Raw genomic sequence first — 19,639 nt, forward strand, 5'->3', positions numbered from 1 at the left:
GCTGCATGCATTGTCCTGTGTTTGATGGTTTTGTGCACAGTAGGCTGACGATCAGATTAGGATGCTTTACAAATCAATATGCAATTATAATGATTACAATGAAGACTTTAGAAGATTATTTGCAAGATTAGAATCATAGAATGAGGCAACGTGATATTCTTGGACTTTAGAAGCTTTGCAGACAACTTAAACTTGCATATCAACTGAATTTGAGAATAGCTACTGATGAAACCCCACTTTTACACTAATAATAAAACTTCTGACCTGCCCAGAGACAAAGAATGCAGTGAGCGGGCACTGCTGGCTCCTTTGCACTACCAGAAAAGATATCTGGTTGGAACTTCCACAGTGAAGAGGAAAAGACCCATGATGGGCTCTTGGGCTGGAGGCAGTGGAGAAGAGAAAGAAACTCTAGGTCCTGAATAGAAAAAAATCATCAACTTTCAAATGGATATAAAAATTTTCCAGCTTGAGCAGTATCTGTCTGAATGGTCTATTAAATGGCACTGACCTACACTGATTATTAAACTTATTATTTAAGTTTACTAGCACTATATGAGAAGCCAAATATTGTCACATTGGTTTTATTCTTTTGTCATTCAACAGAGACTCAAATATACAGGCTAAAGAGGTGGTAAGTTAACAATAACATGGTCCAGTTTTGACAAGGGCAGCAGGTCTGGTTGCAAAAAAGACACCAGAAAATGCTTTTTAAGCCCAGACATAAGAGTGTTAGTGAGCCCTTTGGCCTAATGATTTTCTTGACACCTAGGATGTCAAACTGTGGCTGCTCCACTGAGAAAGAAAGCTCACATTTTGAGCTTACTTCCACTGAATATTTATGACCTATTTTTCTCCATGTACATATCTTAAAGTAGTGAAATAAACCTACATTAATCAAGACTTATTTTTTAAATTTCACTCCCTAAATTCAAGCATGGATGCTTCCTCATTCCACTCCCTAGCCAACAAACTTTCACGACAAACTTCATCTTCTATCCCGCTGAGCCTTTTCATATAACAGTGCAAATCACAGTACTCTTTTTTTTGATCTAGAGATCAAACAGTTTCATGCTAGATCAAGACCCAAGCAAGGTTCAGCGCATGCATAAAGAAGAATGGACATGATGGTGAGCAACTTAAACCTCTCCAATGTAAGAAAAAGGCATCCGAGGGCATTTGTGAGTCTGGTTTTGAAACTAAGTGCAGGATGGCATTTAAGCATGAATGACATTACTTTGATATGTATTTGTTTAAATGTGAACAAACAGCTTCCATCGTCCTTTATTGCCCTTTACTTCACAGCTGGTATTCCACAGGCTGCACTACTGTAATTTGCATCAAGGGCAGGTTAATATTTCATTTCTTCTGGTCCCCTAGCTAGCATATTTTTTCTGTAAGTCTCTGCTCAGATACTCAGGTTGAGTGCCACAGAAACAAACTGTGGCAGTTACAAGCTCTTTGGAGACCTTCCTTGGTGTCATATTCACAGCAGTTTCACATTTATTCCAATCCATAATTAGGTTAGCCTGGTCCATCATGACTCTCGGGAGATGAAGATGGTTTAAAGATACCTTTGCCACTCTTAAAAAATTCAAATTGCACCAAATACAAGGCATGAACTCTTTTTTTCTTCTCTGTCACTATATACAGAACAGAAATCTCACATGCCTTTCCACAGTGATGGCAGGTTTTTCTGAGGGTGCATCACGGTGCATTACTGATACTAACTTTAACCTGTTATCACTTTGCTCATTGAAGGCCTCCTGGAAATTTTCTGGCCTTGATAACATTTGCATTTTTGTTAACTTTGCTAACATTACTATCCATTTTTTCAGGTTGTTAATAACAATAGAAATAAATATTTTGTCTTTGATGTGATGGTTCTCTCCCACAGAAGATTTCCTCCACAACTAACCTAAAAAGCAGAGGCATAAAAACCCCAAGCACCTAATAGAATAATACATCTCTTCTACCATCATATATGTTGTAACATTAGAATAATAAAAAAATTTTTCCAGTTTCTCAATTTCATGCTAGCCTGTATACTAACCTTAACTATATATCACTGACCTTAAAGGTGAACTGTCTCTCCCCTCAAGCCATTCCAGTGGCAGAACTGTCACTCACTCAACTGGGCCAAGATTTCCACCTCAGTATTTATCAATAGGGCAGAGTTTTGAAAAGTACTAAGATACAAAGTCTGATTTCAGACCCATAAAACGTGATATTGAATTCCTCTGTGTTTAATGACCTTCATTATAGAATCTTTTGCTTCAGGATGCCTAGAAGGAAGTAATGGAGCTAGAATATAGACAGGTTTGGACTCAAGCCAAAATCACTAATCCTTTTGCAGGTCAATGAAATCCTATACAAAAGTTTTTACATCACAGAAACAAGTTGTGCAGGAGCTATTGCTTTCCATCTGGTGTTCTGGACACATGAAGCTCTCATGTCAAGCACAATGAGACGGGGAGGAAGGCTTGACAGGAGGTTGAAAGGGAGTTGTCAGCTTGCAATCAAGTCATTTAATGTAACCATGGAATAAAATGCAAGTTACTTGGGTATTACTTTGTTTTCATGTTCATTTAGGTAGCTTTACAATCACTTTATAGAGGTTTTTCCCTCCCTTTTTGTCCTGTAAATAACATGTGCAAGCAGGAGCAATTTGTTCACAACCTAAGGGAAAGCAGCTATGCACAGAAGAGTGAAGGAGGTGATCCAGACCCCACAGAAATCACTGCAACTGTTTCCATTGGTGTACGTGGTCCCAGAGCATATATATATATATATAGTAAATCCTGCCTCTTTCAACTGCTATCAGTTCTAAGGATCTTAAATTATTCTTGTAAAGTAACTCAGAGGGCTGGAGCACCTCTGCTATGGGGATAGGCTGGGAGAGTTGGACTTGTTCAGCCTGGAGAAGAGGAGGCTCCGGGGAGACCTTACCGCAGCTTCCAGTACCTGAAGGGGCTACAAGGAAGCTGGGGGGGACTTTTTACAAGGGCCTGTAGTGACAGGACAAGGGGGAATGGGGTTAAATTGAAAGCAGGGAGATTTAGATTAGATATCAGGAAGAAATTCTTCCCAGAGAGGGTGGTGAGGCACTGGAACAGGTTGCCCAGAGAAGCTGTGGATGCCCCATCCCTGGAAGTGTCCAAGGCCAGGCTGGATGAGGCTTTGAGCAACCTGATCTAGTGGAAGGTGTCCCTGCCCATGGCAGGGGGTTGGAACTAGATGGTCTTTAAGGTCCTTTCCAACCCAAATGATTCTATGGGTCCTAAATTGCAATAGAAGTTTAATTAAAATCCTGGTACCACATCTGTTGATTAATAAAAGTGCACTGCATTTGTGCCAAACCACTGCATTTGTGCCAAATCTGCCCCTTCATATACTGCCACATGTTTCAAAGCAGAATGAAAGCAGAATCATGCAATTCCCTTCAAATGATTTTTCCTCTTTTATTTCTAGTGACTAATATTCCATAACAACCAACAGATGAAATCTGGGAGGCATCAAACTCAGAGCACCGGAGATATAATACCTCATTTTAACAGATACGAAAAAATAAACTAGCACAAAAGCATGAACAATTTTGCTTACCATTGGGGCGTCTTTAAGGTGGAAATATCCTATCTATGAATGAGATAATTGTATTACGTACATCTAATTTACTGCTTAGCCTTTTGAAAGCATATATATAGTAAAAGGGAACATCGGCTAGCAGCAGTAAGTTCTGGCCAGATGACTGGAAGAATTAACATCCATCCATGCCTTTTTTACAGATGGCAACACCACTCCCTTCAAGCACACCCCACATAGCTGTTGGTATGAGAAATAAAGAAGTTTCTCCTACTGCAGAACTGGTACTAAAAATCTTCTGCTTAAAGTATGCACGCTGAGATACTTCTGAGTGAAACGAAACAAGGGATCTTGCTGGTGGTGTCAGCTCTTCAAGGAAAAAATCTCCAGCTAACTAGACATGTGAGCTGCTGAGAGTGGCAGTACACAGGAAAGATTTGGCAGGAGCTAAGGAAATGCAAGGGATCTAGCATCTGTGAAGTGAGAAGAAAAAGTCATTCCCTTCCCTGTCACCCCTCCTTCAGTGAATTCCTCGCTGCCACGTGTGCGCTCCAGGCAGCAGGCTGGTCTGGGACTGCAGCTTTGAACCCTGCTGAGCTCAATGGCTACCGCGACTCACGCTGCTGTAAATGCTGAAGGAGCCTTACAACTCCCCTGCCCCCTCCTCTTTGGGTAGACACCTACTCTGAACCACCACAGGACACCCATCACCTCAGCTAGGGGTCTGATATTTTGACTGCTTTTCTTCTTTTGTGAGTTGGTTTTGAATGGGGTAGGGTTAATTTTTTTTTCACAGTAGCTGGTACGGGGCTGTGTTTTGGATTTGTGCCGGAAACAGTGTTGATAATACAGGGATGTTTTAGTTACTGCTGAGCAGTGCTTGCACATACTCAAGGCCTTTTCTGCTTCTCATACCACCCTGCCAACAAGTGAGCTGGGGATGCACAAGCAGTTGGGAGGGGATACAGCCAGGACAGCTGGCCACAGCTGACCAAGGGGATATTCCATATCATATGACTTCATGCTCAGCATATAAAGCTGATGGAAGAAGAAGGAAAGGGAAGATGTTCATAGTAATGGCATTTTTCTCCCCAGGTAACTGTTACATGTGATAGAGCCCTGTATTCCTGGGAATGGCTGAAGATCTGCCTGCCTATGGGAAGTGGTGAATAGCTTCCTTGTTTGGCTTTGCTTGTGTGCAGGACTTTTGCTTTGCCTATTAAACTGTCTGTATCTCAACCCAAAGTTTTCTCACTTTTACTTTTTCAGTACTCTATCCCTGTCCTGCTGGTGTAGGGAGGAAGGAAGGGAGTGGGGGACTGTGGTGCTCAGTTGCTGTCTGGGGTTATACTACAACATGCTGTAAAATAGCTAAGGAAAAAATCTGTGGATATCATTGTCTGATAAAAAGCTAAAGCATCTTACAAAATCTTAAACATCTAATCCAGGCTACTCAAGGAGACTGCTACCAAGGTCTACAACAATCATGTGTCTAACCTTGCTCATTCTGTCACCATTTATTTTCATAATTAAAAAACTACTAAGTTTCTGATGGTCCATATTGATAAACTAAATGAAACCAAAGCCCAGATATTCGCTCAACAGCACTTTCACAAACAAGAAATGTTGATGAAGAATAGTAGGATTTACATCCATGAACAGATCTCTATAATGTTTTTTAATCATAAGTTGTTTACACTGTGATATGAATATCTTATTGCATACTGGGAAATTAAAAACCAAAACCTACAGTATAACTGTTGGCTTCTCAATAAATCAGCCATTTCCATAGTGTAATTTGAGAAAAATTCCATATTTCTGTCCAAGTCAGTATATTTAAAAAAAAATAAGAAGCTTTCAGGATTAAATTACATGGCACAAATGCATTATTTTGTTTTCTAAAGCATTTTAAAAATTACATGACTAAGTAGAATTTCTTTTATTGTATTTTCCTGTGAACTTTTTCTCCATGGAAATTGAACACCTCCTATTTTATGAAATGGATAGGTTTTATATGGCTTTAATCAATAAGACTGTGTCTCCAGGGCCACCCTCTACAAATCTTTCTATGTGGAAACAATTCTGAGACTCAATAAAAGCAAAGGTTTCTATCAGTTACAGGATGCACAAAAAAAGGGAAATCAATATGCTGGACTAATCATATGCTCTGTAAGACCCTTCTCAGTGGCCAATGTTTCTTCAGTGATCCCAGTACATCTAACAACTTTATTAATAGGCCCTTGTAGCTTCATATTCCTCTCTTCAAGTAGAAAAATTCCATTAATGCCCAATAATATTTCTGCCAACATTATCAGTAAAGGCATTGACTCTCTCCATGTTCATAAAACCCACGTAGTCCTCTATTAGCGCATACAAGCCTATTTAAAAGGGCTAGAAGAAGTTGGAGTCATGTCTCAGCTTTCTCAGTATTTCTTCTTTGCAGACTATTTCCAAGATGAATACAAATCCAGACCTTGGTGACTTCCACCTGTCTACCACCCCCAATGCTGCTGAAGACAGTAGCACACTCACTGGCTGTGAGCTCTGCTCCATGCCATTTGTAAGCATCATAAAGCTTCACCAAGGGCTGCTTCTGTGCTTGCTTTTGGGAAAAAAGATGACAACCTAGTTGATGAGAGCCTATTTTTCACCAAAGGTAGAACAACAACTCCAGGGGTTAGAGATGCAACCAAGTCTACCCAGCCATATTTCTCTCAAACCCTTCATTAAAAGTTATGGCGTCAGAAAACTCTAGAAGGAAACTTCCTTCACTTTCAGCTCCTCCTACAAGTTCCTTTATACTACTTTAAATATAGGGGCACCATGAGTAAAATGGATTCCCATAACCTCAGGAGTAGTTTTTAAAAACACATGAATTAACGCAGCTTTTCATAGTTTTGTCAGAAGAGAGAGAACCTATGATCAAAGCACCTACAATACGGCATACTCAAAGCAGGTTAGTCTTACCTCACAAGGTCCAGTGGTTGGTATTTATACCACACTCCCCAGGAAGCCCAGCACTCATAGAGCAGGTGTCTGTGGTTTTCTGCCCCGTGGGTTCTTATTGAATTCTTACTTCTGTAACTTCCCTAAAAGATAAATCTGGACATTAAAAAACTACATCAGCAAAAAAAAAAAAACCAAACAAAAAAAAAAAAACACACCAAAAAACCCACCAACCAAACCCACAAAAAAGCCCCCACCAAACAAACAAAAAAACCCACCCCACCAAAACCCACTACCACCACAAACCCCAACTAAGAAATCTCTCTGATTAGTAGTATGGATCACACAATTTATGTGAACTCCATATTTGTGCACCAAAAGCTAAATATGACATTAAAATGAAAATTTTCTCTGACTTCAGTAAGATTTGCGATTATTATTCCTCAAGAGAATTTTGATAAATGGTGTTCAAGTCAAAATCTATAAACTGGAGAATCTCAAAGAGAAAAAAACAACGTAATTATTTTTCCCCTCTGGAAACATACTGATTTAATATTTTTTACAGAACAGATCCAGAACAACTCCCCTTTACTGATCTCTTTATGCAAGAAAAAAAGCATTTTTTTCCACCAAGAGAAAAAATATTAATAAATGGGAGAGATGTCAGAGGGAGATGCAGAATGCAAAAGAGAGTAATAACATTAATAAGATTGACAATAAAGGATTACACAGTTAAGAATTTGTTTTGTGGGAAATGTATGTTCAAAAAGAAAAAAAAGAGAAAAATACCTCATGAAGAGGAAATGCAGCTTCATAGGAGCCATTACTGAGCAATCGATTCAGACCTAAGAATCAAAAGTATCCAATTATTTATCAATAGGACCAGAAAAAGTAAAAAGCAAAACATATTTTCATAAGCTGGCTAAATGAAGTTCGTAGCCCATTGACAGTAAAAGATACATGTAGATAAATTCATCTTTTATAGCTTTTGATGAACTAAGATACAATACAAGCAAAGACTTGTTCAAATATTAATCATGATCTATGTTTTATTATGCCAGAGGTTTAAAGATTAATTTGCCAAATCTATCTTTAGCATAACCAGGGAAATCAGGGACCTTCCACTAGGATTGAAGTTTGACCCCATAAATTATGGTCTAAGGAAGGTATTTAGATGAAAGGCTCTCTTTCTTGGGAGCTGAAAACTTCAGGGAAGATCTTCACATTTTTGAATTTCAGGCCAGTAAAGCAACTGAAACCCTTGGTGTCCATATTATAACAAGATTTTAAAACACGTTCAGTTTATGTCTTATGAAAGCTGGTGGACTAACAGGTAGAACAGGCACCAGAAAGGCTGCACTAACATGAGGCCAGAAAATATACTTGAACCTCAACTAAAAGGACTGCTATTTGGCACAGAAAGGTAATTGTACACCCCACTCAGGCCCTGTTCCTCTTCAGTGAGAACCCCTAGAGAAATAATGAATGATTGCAGACATGTGGGCACTCGTCACTTGGAAAGTCACCAAAATATGACTGATAGACTGTCAGGCAATGCAAAACTAAATACTGGCACTAACAACCTAAAGGCATTTGAACCCCATTGACCAAGAAGCAAAGAATCCCTATTCCTTTCCTAACTCACAGGGGAATTATAGCAGCAGTAACACAGCAGTGAGAAGTATTAATACAACATAAATAGCACTTTCAGCAATTGTCTTTGTATCTGCCGGGCAGAGTATGCTTTCTTCCAAAGTCTCTGGCAGAAAAGCAAAACCTGTGCAGCCGAGCCAGGCTTTGCTCTGCCCAGTGATCAAGGCAAGGCTGTGTTCATGGCAGGTACAACGCGAGCAGGTATGTGAGAGAGCTTGGGAGCTTAAGGCAGGAAGGCACTGCAAGTGTGCGCTAGATGCAACGGCTGCAGATGCCACATGAATTCTTCACGTTCTTTTCTCCCCTCTGCTCACTATTATTGCTCAGAGCTATTGCTGTCCTCATTCCAGGAACTGGGGAAAAAACAAGTGAAGTTCCGGGATGTTTTACTATCTCTGAGGAAGGGAGGGGTTTAAACAACAGGGAAATGAAATAGGCTGCAGAGTTTTATGGGAATTGCCCCTCCATTTGTGCTGCCCCACTCTCTACATGGCACACAAGCAATTCATGCTCTGTATCACAAGACAGAAAAGGTCACTGTTTTGTACTTCAGCTTTCCTCTGTCACTGCCTGGTCTCCTGGATCCGCATATGTGCTCCTACAAAGGTCCACTCTACCCACTATTTGAAAGTGGTGGCACCGTTATGCATGGTGACATGGCAACCTTTGCACTGAAATTGTCGTTAGTGAACTCCCTTTTGACTTACAGCAGCTAGAGAGATACAGAACCTTCCATCTCCCTTAGGGATGGACAGGTATCCATGGAGAAGCCATACAGACAGAGACATACAGCAGCACAAACCTTGCCATCCTTCCAAATACATTTTTATGAGGGACTAAAAGCTTTTCTGTATGAATCTATCTGCTTCTACCGGGTCCTTAATCTGTACATATTTCTTGCTTAATCAGTTTCTTTCCTTACAGAGGTGAAATCTCCTGTGGTGACATACATGCCTGTGAAAGCAGCCTGATATTACAGGGAAATGATCAGGTCTTCCAGGCAAAGCCCCTAACAGAGGAGCGGGTCAGATGTAAACAGCTCAACACTGAGGTGATTAAAAGAAAGAAGCAAAAGAGTCTGTTATGAGCCCTGGCAGACTTCTCTTTTCCTGGTGGGACTTAGCACCCATGTTTAAAAGCACGTTGGTCAGCACTTACCAATTTTGTTTTTCCCTTCTTCGTATTTCACTCTTTGTAAGATATGGTGTACAATTCTACTTCTTGTAGCATTATTGAAGAAAGTATCTTTGTTGTGTATGATGAAGCTATATAAAAATACAAGCAAAGGGCATCTCAGGAATATAGAGTAACATGTTTAAAGCCAGTATTGAGTTCCATTACTTTCTATAGCACACTGAACATCTACAGTATGTGAGCAAGTGCAAGGAAGATTAAAGAACACCAGATTAAGTGAGATGATTCGCCAGATGAGATCATGTCAGTATTCTTTCCTTAGCAATTACATGGAGAAGCCTGGAGAAAGATCAAAGATATTTAAGCACTCATTGTGATAAGCATCACTTTTAGATAATTCACTGAAAAGTACTTGCACAAAAATTTGCAAAAGCATAAGATTTTTAAGTGCAGCTGTAGAAATCCATATTTGATTTCTCTTTCAGGCTTCTTTATTATGCTTCACCACTAAGAGTTAGATGGAAACATTCTCTTGGTAAACCACTCTTACTAAAAATCCAATACTATGTTAGAAAATATTATATACTCCTATGTTTGGTCCTGGAAGCTAAAAGAGTAGAAAATTAGCTGCCAGAAACTACTTATAGAGTTATGTATGAATTCAGGTTCAATAGTTTAGACAGAATTGTGATGAGTCCATGGAAAAAAAAAGTCCACAAAAAATATTGTATTGATTCAGTTGGCTGGCATAACATACTTTATATAGATTTCTTAATCCCAATATACGTAGTCAGGGAGAACAAGATATTTTAACATATCATCATAATCAGTGGAAAATTGAAAACAGTATGTGCTTAGAAATAGTTTCAACTTGTCAGTTAAATACTGCTACAGAACTTTTACTCTTGCGTGAGGTGCGTAGGGCTTCAGGATAAACTGTGAAAGCAATTTAGAGACTTGAATAAGCAGGTAAGTTAATGGAGTTTCTGATTAAGCAGTCCTGTGAATATGTTGAGGAAACTACCTATTTTTAAAAATGTGATCCTTAGTAACTGACTGAATACAAAGGTTCATGTTTTTTCAAATACTCTGGATAGAAGGTAAGATTGTTTTCCACCTCTGTGTCAGTGAAGAACTATGGGAGTGAATAAACTGATAAAATGGTAAAATCTTAGAGATGTTACAGCAAGATCAGCCTGCAGGACTGCACACTAGACAAATCTGACTTTAACAGAGATCATCTTAATAGGGAGCTTGGCGTGGATTTATGTTACCTTCTCTTCTGCACAAAACAGTATCCATCGATCAGTTTTCCCCTCAGGTAATTTTACCCAGATTTAAAACTGCTTGTTCATAATGAATTTTAGCCAGGGGAAATAATACATGGCTTTGCAACTCCACAGTAAGTTGAAAAAAAAGGAAAGGAGTCCAACCTCTGGACTTCAGGGACTCCATATATTCCCTCTTTATTATCAAAATTCTCTGTCAAATTTTCCATACAAGACAATCCATAAGTTCCTTAGGTTCATCTTCAAAGGCGGATAGCAAAAATTTCCCAAAGTAAAGGTATATAAGGACACGTTGCTCCAAGAGCGCCACAATAAATGAAACATGGTTTTCTAGAGGTTAATATCACATCTCCTTTCTCACTCCACCACAGATACTCACAGGTCATTTCTGTGTTCAGAATCTTCTCAGTACTATATTTCTGGCTTCCTCCCACATCCCTACTATTTCCAAAGTCCTACATATGCCCTGCTGTACCTACTGAAAGAAAGATTTAGGCATATTGGCTGACCACCATATGCATGTCGATTTACCAATGGGCATATACAACTGCTGTGCACTGGCCACTGCCTTTTCTGCATGGGCACGATTTTGTGCCTCTATTCCATTTCAAGCTGCTGCTATTCACAAAGTAAAGATGACCGTGCATATCTTTGAGATAGCTACACTTGTACCAAATTTAGTTGAAAGCTGTCAGTATGTAAAATAATAGGTGTTGAAAGGATTTTGACAAAAAGGAAACACTATCATCACGTAAGTCTTAATGCTTAAGAAATGTAAAAGAACAACCTAGACACTGAAGTAGGTAGAACAGCATTATTTCTAGTTGAAGTTCTGTATTAGGCCATTTTAGTAGCAGCAGAAACAAATTAAAAGACAGTAGTAAACCAAAATGAACAGTTAGTATTTTTGCCACTTTGTTTCATGTTTTTAAAAGCCTGACTTTCCTCTCTGAGATCTCACCTCCCAGAGAACACTGACTGCTAGAGAACTGTGAAGATAACTTATGAAATCAAAACAGCACAGTGATTTTCATTCTGACTTGGCTACGAGTTCTTGTAGGATTCAACTGAGAATTGCATCACCTTATCTGGGAAACTTGCGATATAAGGTTATTTTGCCCATCTGTTATCATGACTACATCATACTGCAACTACAGGTAGTTATTTCAACAACTTTTCTGGTCAAGCAGACTAATAGTTTTCTTGCATTTAGTCACTTCTATTTTCATAAGTCAAAAAAAGGCAAAAAAATCAAACATTATGCAATCTCAAAAAGAAATAGAAACTACTTGTTTAAGCAAATGCTTTAGTCATTTGCACACATTTGTAAACTTAGCGATTGTGTTGCTGTAATTTTTGATCTCACATGGCCAAGAGGGAACAACCAGATATGTCTGTGAAACAGGTGTCAACACCACAGTTTAACAACTGCCATGAAGAACCCTGCCTATTCCAGAACTAGCTGAGGCAGTCCTATAGCATGTGAGAGTGTAAGAGCTGCAGGAGCTCTGCCCTGCCCATCCTTGTGCAAGTGAAAGGCATCTTGAGGGCAGGAGGGGAGAGGAGATGGAGAACTCAACATGACTAGGAGCAGGTCAAGAACATGTCCTTTGGTATTTTCCAACATTACTCATGGAGACATGGATGCAGAAGAGATGCTAGAGTTCACCAAAGGTGAAAAAGGAGTGCCAAAATGAGTCCTCTGGATGTCCTGGACTATCCTAACAATATCATTGTTTTGGGATGGAATTGCTTGTGGTAAAGGTTAAAAATAATCCTCAATTATTTTTGAATACAAAAAAATCACAGGCATTTTTTTTCTATTAACTCAAATACTTAGATCATGTCTGTGACATTGTCGGTAGAGTGGCCCCAGAAAGAGCAGTATCACCATAACCAAGGGGGGCAGGGAGCTCTGGCACAGGAAACAAAAATAGGCAGATATGAGTGGGAGGCACTGAAAGGTTGAGAAAATTTGAAGTAGTTGTAACTATGCATTACAACATCCCAGTTAGAGGGTAACATAAATTAGGACAATTCCAGGGAGGTTTCAATTTATCTCAAAAATCACAGGAGCTTCTCTTTTCAGGTGAGAGTCAGTGCAGGCTTTATCCCTTCCTACCACCACCCTTCTTTCCCATACTTAATGGGCATTTCTTCCTCCAAAATTTTTGTGCTCCAAGCTGTCTTCTCTCTGAATCACAGAATAGCCGTCAAGGCTATTTCATGGTCTACAGCACCCAGTGAGGAAGGCTTTCTCAGACTATGGAGAACCTCACCCTTCAAATTTCACTTCACAGGGGCCAAAGCTGAAGACAATTCCAAACTAGGTGTAGATAAACATCCACCAGACATTGCTGAGCTATAAATGGCCTAAGGCAGAATTCTTCTAGTGAGCTTTTAACCCTTGGTGATTTCAGATGGAACAGTTTCCTCAGCTGTTCTATTTCTGCTGCCCTTGTTAAATTTTCAGTATGCACAAGGGTTTGAATATTCATAAGAGCAATACAGCTTGTTTTCAGGCTCACTAAGGGTTTAGGCTTTATTTATGAGACAGTTCATTGGAGGTTTTGAATACTTTGTCACCTCATTTGTAAAATAAAAAGTAAGGATTAATAGACTATTATTTTTATTACCCAGGAAGTTAATGTATAGGTAGATTATAATAAAGCCAGTGATTTGTTCCACAACAGTTATAACCATTAGCCTGGTTCTGTAAGTCTTATTTGTGTGAACTGTCCCTACTCAAAAGGAATATCCAAGTGAAGACAATGAGAGCACTTCTGGCAGGAAAGGTTCCAGAGCTGATCCTTAATTAAAGTCCCTTTTAAAAATGTCATTGTGGAAATATTGCTCTTACATTTATACTGTAAGTGACATGAAGAGGCAGTGAAGGTTAATTGCTTTGAAATTATATTTGTAGCTTTCTTAATGAGACTCTGAACTAGAGATTTCAAACTATCTTTCCATGTATAACGAAGCACAGCAAAACTAACTGCCATCTAAAGATGTCCCTCAAATTATTCAACCAAGAACACACTGCCAATGAATTCCTGTTCATACGTTCTCTTTGGTAATTTTGCAGGGTGTGCAAATCCTTTAAGGTTAAATTTTGTTTTTGAATCTTTGTCTAACACCCATTTGAAAAAAAATTATTTTACTTTTCAATGTATTTTGGAGATGCAAAAGTCAGGAAAAGTCTGTTTTCTGCAGTACTGGTACACAAGATGAAAGCTGAACACTCATGGTCTTGTTACAAAGCTACAAAGTGAGGACGTGTGCATGCACATATCAACGTGCATCTTTGCTCCATGGGATCCTCAGGCTCTGAAACATTTGATGTCTGACACTCAGCGTAACGGAAGGAATGTTCCAAGCAAATGCCTGCTGCTGGAAGCAGTACACACTAAAAGCACAGATGTTGTCTAGTCTGAAGTAGTAATCACTGTATTAGAAGTGTATTCTTTACTACAGGAAAAGTGCTCAAACCTCTGCACTCCCAGGTAGCTAGCTGTTGTTGGCTGAAGCAATAGCAGGTTTTTACCTCATTTAACATCAGAGGAAGAAAATTATCAGCTGTAGTAGCAGCAACAAGATGAGGCTGTAGTATTCCAGTAAAAATGTTGCCACACATCCCTGTAGTTTATTTGTTCAAAAAAATAGGTATATTATCATCACTTTCTGATTAATTTTCCCTGACTTTTAAGGCTGCAGCTGACTTCTTTTTATCTAAAAAAAATGTTTATTAATGGTTATCAGGGATTTTTTTCACATCATGTGCCTAAAACAGGATCACTTTGACATGAAGAACCTATTAGTGGCTTTGTCCATTCAGATCACATCACAGCCTCAAAACTACTGAAGTAAAATATAGAGTTGTGAAAGTGCTGAATCTCTCTCTCCTCCACTTTCCTCTGCCCTATCCCCCCACCCTGCCACCCAAATCACTTCATAATTTAAACTGATTCACTCAGGAGTAGTTATCTGAGACAAAATAAGCTTTATATATTTTTCAGAGATGCTGAAAAATGCCTGGCCCTGGTTGATTGAGTCTGCCAGGCACTTAAAACTTCCAGAATCAGAGAAAATTAAAAAACTCATTACAGGGCACTCTCAAGTTTGCACAAAGATTTGTTTAAGAGCAGGCATCTTACAGAATTGTGATTCCCTGCTTATAGGAAGCCATTTGCTAATGTATGGTTATTATACTCTAGATGTATTTAAACACAAGAATGACCATCCTGGTTCCAAACAACTAAGTGTCCATGCAGCCCTGTGCCTCTTCTACAGTCGTAGTAGCTCCCTGACACATCCATGATCTTGCAGTGTAACAGCTCAGGGGCACATGGGCACAGATCATCTTGGTAGGCATAGGATCTATTAGGGCCAATCTGAGCATCAGAGAAAGCTTAAAATGTAACTCCACCCTGAGAGACACGTCTTGGAAATCTGACAGAGTTACAGCACACAATCCTTATGTACCACAAGGCGACATGGTGCAAGTGTGAGTAACTCCATTAACTCAAGTATACAGGCTCATTTTTTGTTTAATTAAATCCAGATACTGTCTTAGTCTTCCTAATTGTGTAGATTTTTAATCTAATTTTCACTTAATAAACTTTTATTTTAAAGTAGTTTATTCAATTATATATTAGATTAATATTTAACCAGTGATCTTATCACATTTGGAAGAAAAAAAGAGGGAAATCTCTACAGAGCAATTAAAAGCAGTTTCCTAGCTAGTATACAGCTATCTAAGAAGTTGCAGATAATTACTGCTGTTACTATTCCCAGGTGACTAGCAGTTTACTACACAAAATAACTAAAATGTTGTAGAAAAAGAACTAATTATCATCGTGTATGATGGCAAACATTTTTCACATGTTGTGAACTATGCATTCTTGTAACTGACAATTTTCAGAATACATGCTTTGGCATAAATAAAGCCCTTCCCAAGCTGTGGCTGCAGAAGAGAGATACTACTCAGAAGTCTATCTTGAAAATTATCATTCTGTATTCCACACAAATGCTTGCCTCACCCAGGCGGAGCTTCTTTCCTCCAAAAAGAGATTTCCTATTACACAGGAAAGATGAATTTTGGTCTTCTCTTGTACTGACAGTTTTGTGATATACCTTATGAGGTAAGCCATAATCACTTTAAAAGAAAACCTGAAGCCATGCTGCAAAATTTATAGGCCCATCTCACAAATAGGATTCTTGCCGTTTTCTTCTTTGCCCATTTTGGAGGGAAGGCAGACTATTAACTGTGTCTCTTAACATAAGTTAACACGGTTTTTTTCTGAAATGTAGCCTTTCTCCATATCTGGCCATTTCCATCAGAATGGGAAAGAAAAATGCAAGAAAGAAAAATAGCACTGATATGATCTACTAAAAATGCACATGTTTGTTTACATCAGTATTTCAAAAAATATTAATTTCTACTGGCAAAAGGCCTGACCAGGTCTTGCTGGTTTTGGCCTTAACTATTTTCCTGCCTAGACTCCGCATTGTAAGCATTGCCAGTCATCTGTCATTCCATGCTTTTAAAAGCGGCTATCACAAATTAACTGTACTCAGACCATGTTTCAGACATCATCTGTATCAGGCTGGATACACAGATATGAAAATCGTGGCTAGATCAATGAAAATAAACTGCTTATTCTTTGCTAAGGCAAAAAACTTCGAGGCTATGAAGAAAGGAAGAAATAAGAAGTTCAAGACCCAGACTAAAATATTGCTACATTGCAATACTAAAAATAAACATTAAATAAGGACCAGCTCATACGAATGTTTAAGGAATAATATTTTTAAATTTAGAAGCATGTAAAATACCAGGAAAGAAGGAAGAATTCTACAACCTCCAGCTATGGTATGTGGCAAAACCTAGTGAGGACATGGAGATCTTATCTGAAAACTCAATATATGGAAGCTTATACCTCCAAGGTGGTTGTATTTGTAAATGATTTAGTACTTGGCCGATAAGTGATCCTTCAGCATTTCCTGGATAAACATTGATTTATGACAACAAAGAAATCCTAGATATGTTCAACTGGCAAAATACATATATCGCTCTCCAGAAATACTTGTACATTAACAAGAAATATACTTGTTAGTGTAATTGAAAGACTGATTATACGTTTTAGGCTCCCATTGCTCTATCTTAAAGAACAGTTTAATGTACTTCCCACTTATCTCTTCTTCTCAGTATTCCAGATCTGCAAGAAAATTTGATCTTTTTTACTATAAACCTGAAATACAAAACCTGATAAAAAGGAAAAGCAGAGAGTAGTGACATGTTTCAGCTACCACCTTAACACACTGCACAGGGACTGAAGGCTAAGGTGCTTAATACCTTTTTTACTTCAGTCTTTAATAGTAAGACCAATTGTTCTTGGGGTACCCAGCCTCCTGAGCTGGAAGACAAGGCTGAGGAGCAGAATGAAGCCCCCCATAAGAATGGGTTATGACCTGCTATCCCACTTAGACACCCACAAGTCTATCAGGATGGATGGGATCCACACAAGGCTGCTGAAGGAGCTGGCAGAGTGCTCACCAAGCCACTTTCCATCATCTGTCAGCAGTCATGGCTAACAGTGGAGGTCCCAGGTGACTGGAAGTTAGCTAGTGTGATGCCCATCTACAAGAAGGGCCAGAAGCAGGATCTGGGGAACTACAGACTTGTCAGTCTGACCTCAGTGCTGATGAAGGTTATGGAGCAGATCTCGAGGGCCATCACACAGCATTTAGAGGACCACGTGGCGAGGTCCAGTCAGGGTTTAATGAAAGGCAGGTCCTGCTTGACTAACCTGATCTCCTCATATGACAAGGATGTCTACCCACTTAGTAGATGAAGGAAAGGCTGTGGGTATTGTCTGCCTGGACTTCAGTAAAGCTTTTGACACCGTTTCCCACAGTATTCTCCTGGAGAAACTGGCTAGTCACGGCTTAGATGGGTGCATGCTTCACTGGGTAAAAAACTGGCTGGATGGCCGGGTCCAAAGAGTGTTAATAAATGGAGTTAAATCCAGTGGGTGGCCAGTCACAAGTGGTGTTCCCCAGGGCTTGATATTTGGACCAGTTATGTTTTATATCTTTATCAATGACCTGAATGAGGAGATTAAAGTACACCCTCAGTAAATCTGCAGTTGACACCAAACTGTGCAAGAGTATTGATCTGCTTGAGGGAAGGAAGGCTCTTCAGAGGGATCTGGACAGGCTGGATTGATGAACCAATGCCAACTGTATGAGGTTCAACAAGGCCAAGCGCCAGGTCCTGCACTTGGGTCACACAACCCCATGCAATATTACAGGCTTGGGGACAAACGGCTGGAAAGCTGCACAGAGGAAAAGGACCTGGGGGTGTCGGTCGACAGCAGCTCAATGTGATCCAGCAGTATGCCCAGGCAGCCAAGGCAGCCAATAGCATCCTGGCTTGTGTTAGAAATAGTGTGTGCAACAGGACAAGGGAAGTGATTGTCACCATGTACTGGGCACTGGTGAGTCCACACCTTGAGTATTGTGTTCAGTTTTGGGACCCTCACTGCAAGGACACTGAGGTGCTGGAGCATGTCCAGAGAAGGGTGACAAAGCTGGTGAAGAGTCCAGAGAAAAAAATCCGGTGAGGAAGGGCTAAGGATACAGGGGTTGTTTAGTCTGGAGAAAAAGAGGCTGAGAGAAGACCTTATCACTCTTGCCAACAACCTGAAAGGAAGTTGCAGGGAGATGGATGTTGGTCTCTTTTGCTAAGTAAAAAATGATAGGACAAGAGGAAATGACCTCAGGTTGCATCCAGGGAGATTGAGATTAGATATTAGGAAAAATTTCTTCACCAAAAAGGTTGTGAAGCATTGGAACACGACTCTGAAGGAAATGGTTGGGTCACCATCCCTGGAGGTATTTAAAAGATGTGTAGATGTGTCACATAAGGTCATGGTTTAGCAATGGACTTCAGAGTATTAGATTGATGGTTGGACTTGATGATCTTCTGGGTCTTTTCCAACCTAAATTACTCTATGATTCTATGATCCCATTCTCTGAGGACTTCAAGAACTCAGCATGTTAGAAACATTTTCTTCCTCAAAAAATGGCCCTATGTTGGATGAAAAGTCTTAAACAACACCAAGGTCAGCCAGCTGAGCATTAGTGTGGTACTAGGACCTGCCCTGTCCATGTTCTGTCTGAATCAGTTCTGGCACAAGTTTATGCTGGAGAGTGATTGAAAGTCACATCTAAAAGCCCAAGAATAGGGAAGAGACTGCCACTGTTATTTTAGTCTACAAGATTATGTACTTGTTGAAGACAATGTGAATTCCACAAGTAACTGTCCATGACAATTATGTACACTCCATTATAATTGCATTGTAAGTGGCAATATGGATGGTAAGAGCACTCTAGCAAAACCTTAACTACACCAAATGCAAAAATGAGTGGACTTTTCTTACCATTGGCAAACTGCAAGCTAAATATCCTAACATTATTGTAGATGGCAATTCCTCATTTCTGCAGCTCAAGAATTTCAATAACTATTTATCTTCACATTCATAAACCAGTATTATTGGTCTCCTGGTTAGAAATTTAAATAAAAGCCCTGACAGATTTAAAAGAAAGTAATTGTGTATTCAATTAGTAACTTTTTTTACTTGTTAAAAAGTAAGTAGAAGCTTATATAAGGCAACACTGACAACTGAAATCTGAAGCTTTAATCTAATATGGAGGCAGGATTTTATCAACTTCAGAGCATTTCTAACTGTTCTGAGTGGGCGAGAATTATCAGTGCTGCCCTTGTGAAGTTTATTACACTTAGCAGTGGGTAGAGGTGAAAGAGAAATAATTTTCTTAGTGATAAAACCCTCATGTGGCACAAGTGACTCAGACTAATGAAAGTGCCAGTCACAGTAATTACTACATTAGTTAATATGCATTGGGATAAACATAAATAAAAAAAAATAAAATAAAGCATTTCTACTCATAGAATCACAGAATGGTTTGGGTTGGAAGGGACCTTAAAGACCATCCAGTTCCAACCTCCCTTCCCT

The 19,639-nt window shown here is 39.4% G+C and overlaps 1 protein-coding gene across 1 annotated transcript in view; it reads right to left on the reverse strand.

The window, feature by feature from the left end:
- ANO4 (anoctamin 4) overlaps window positions 1-19,639 on the reverse strand; it is a gene marked incomplete at its 5' end in the record, with an annotated part of 110,110 nt that overhangs the window by 39,309 nt on the left and 51,162 nt on the right. Inside the window, 3 exons of the mRNA XM_010160756.1 lie at window positions 6,550-6,671; window positions 7,318-7,373; window positions 9,340-9,446. Coding sequence (XP_010159058.1) covers window positions 6,550-6,671; window positions 7,318-7,373; window positions 9,340-9,446 — 285 coding nt within the window. The remainder of the gene's footprint in view (window positions 1-6,549; window positions 6,672-7,317; window positions 7,374-9,339; window positions 9,447-19,639) is intronic.

Source organism: Eurypyga helias, unplaced genomic scaffold, assembly GCF_000690775.1.
Source record: "Eurypyga helias isolate BGI_N326 unplaced genomic scaffold, ASM69077v1 scaffold410, whole genome shotgun sequence".
Taxonomy (NCBI): Eukaryota; Metazoa; Chordata; class Aves; order Eurypygiformes; family Eurypygidae; genus Eurypyga; species Eurypyga helias.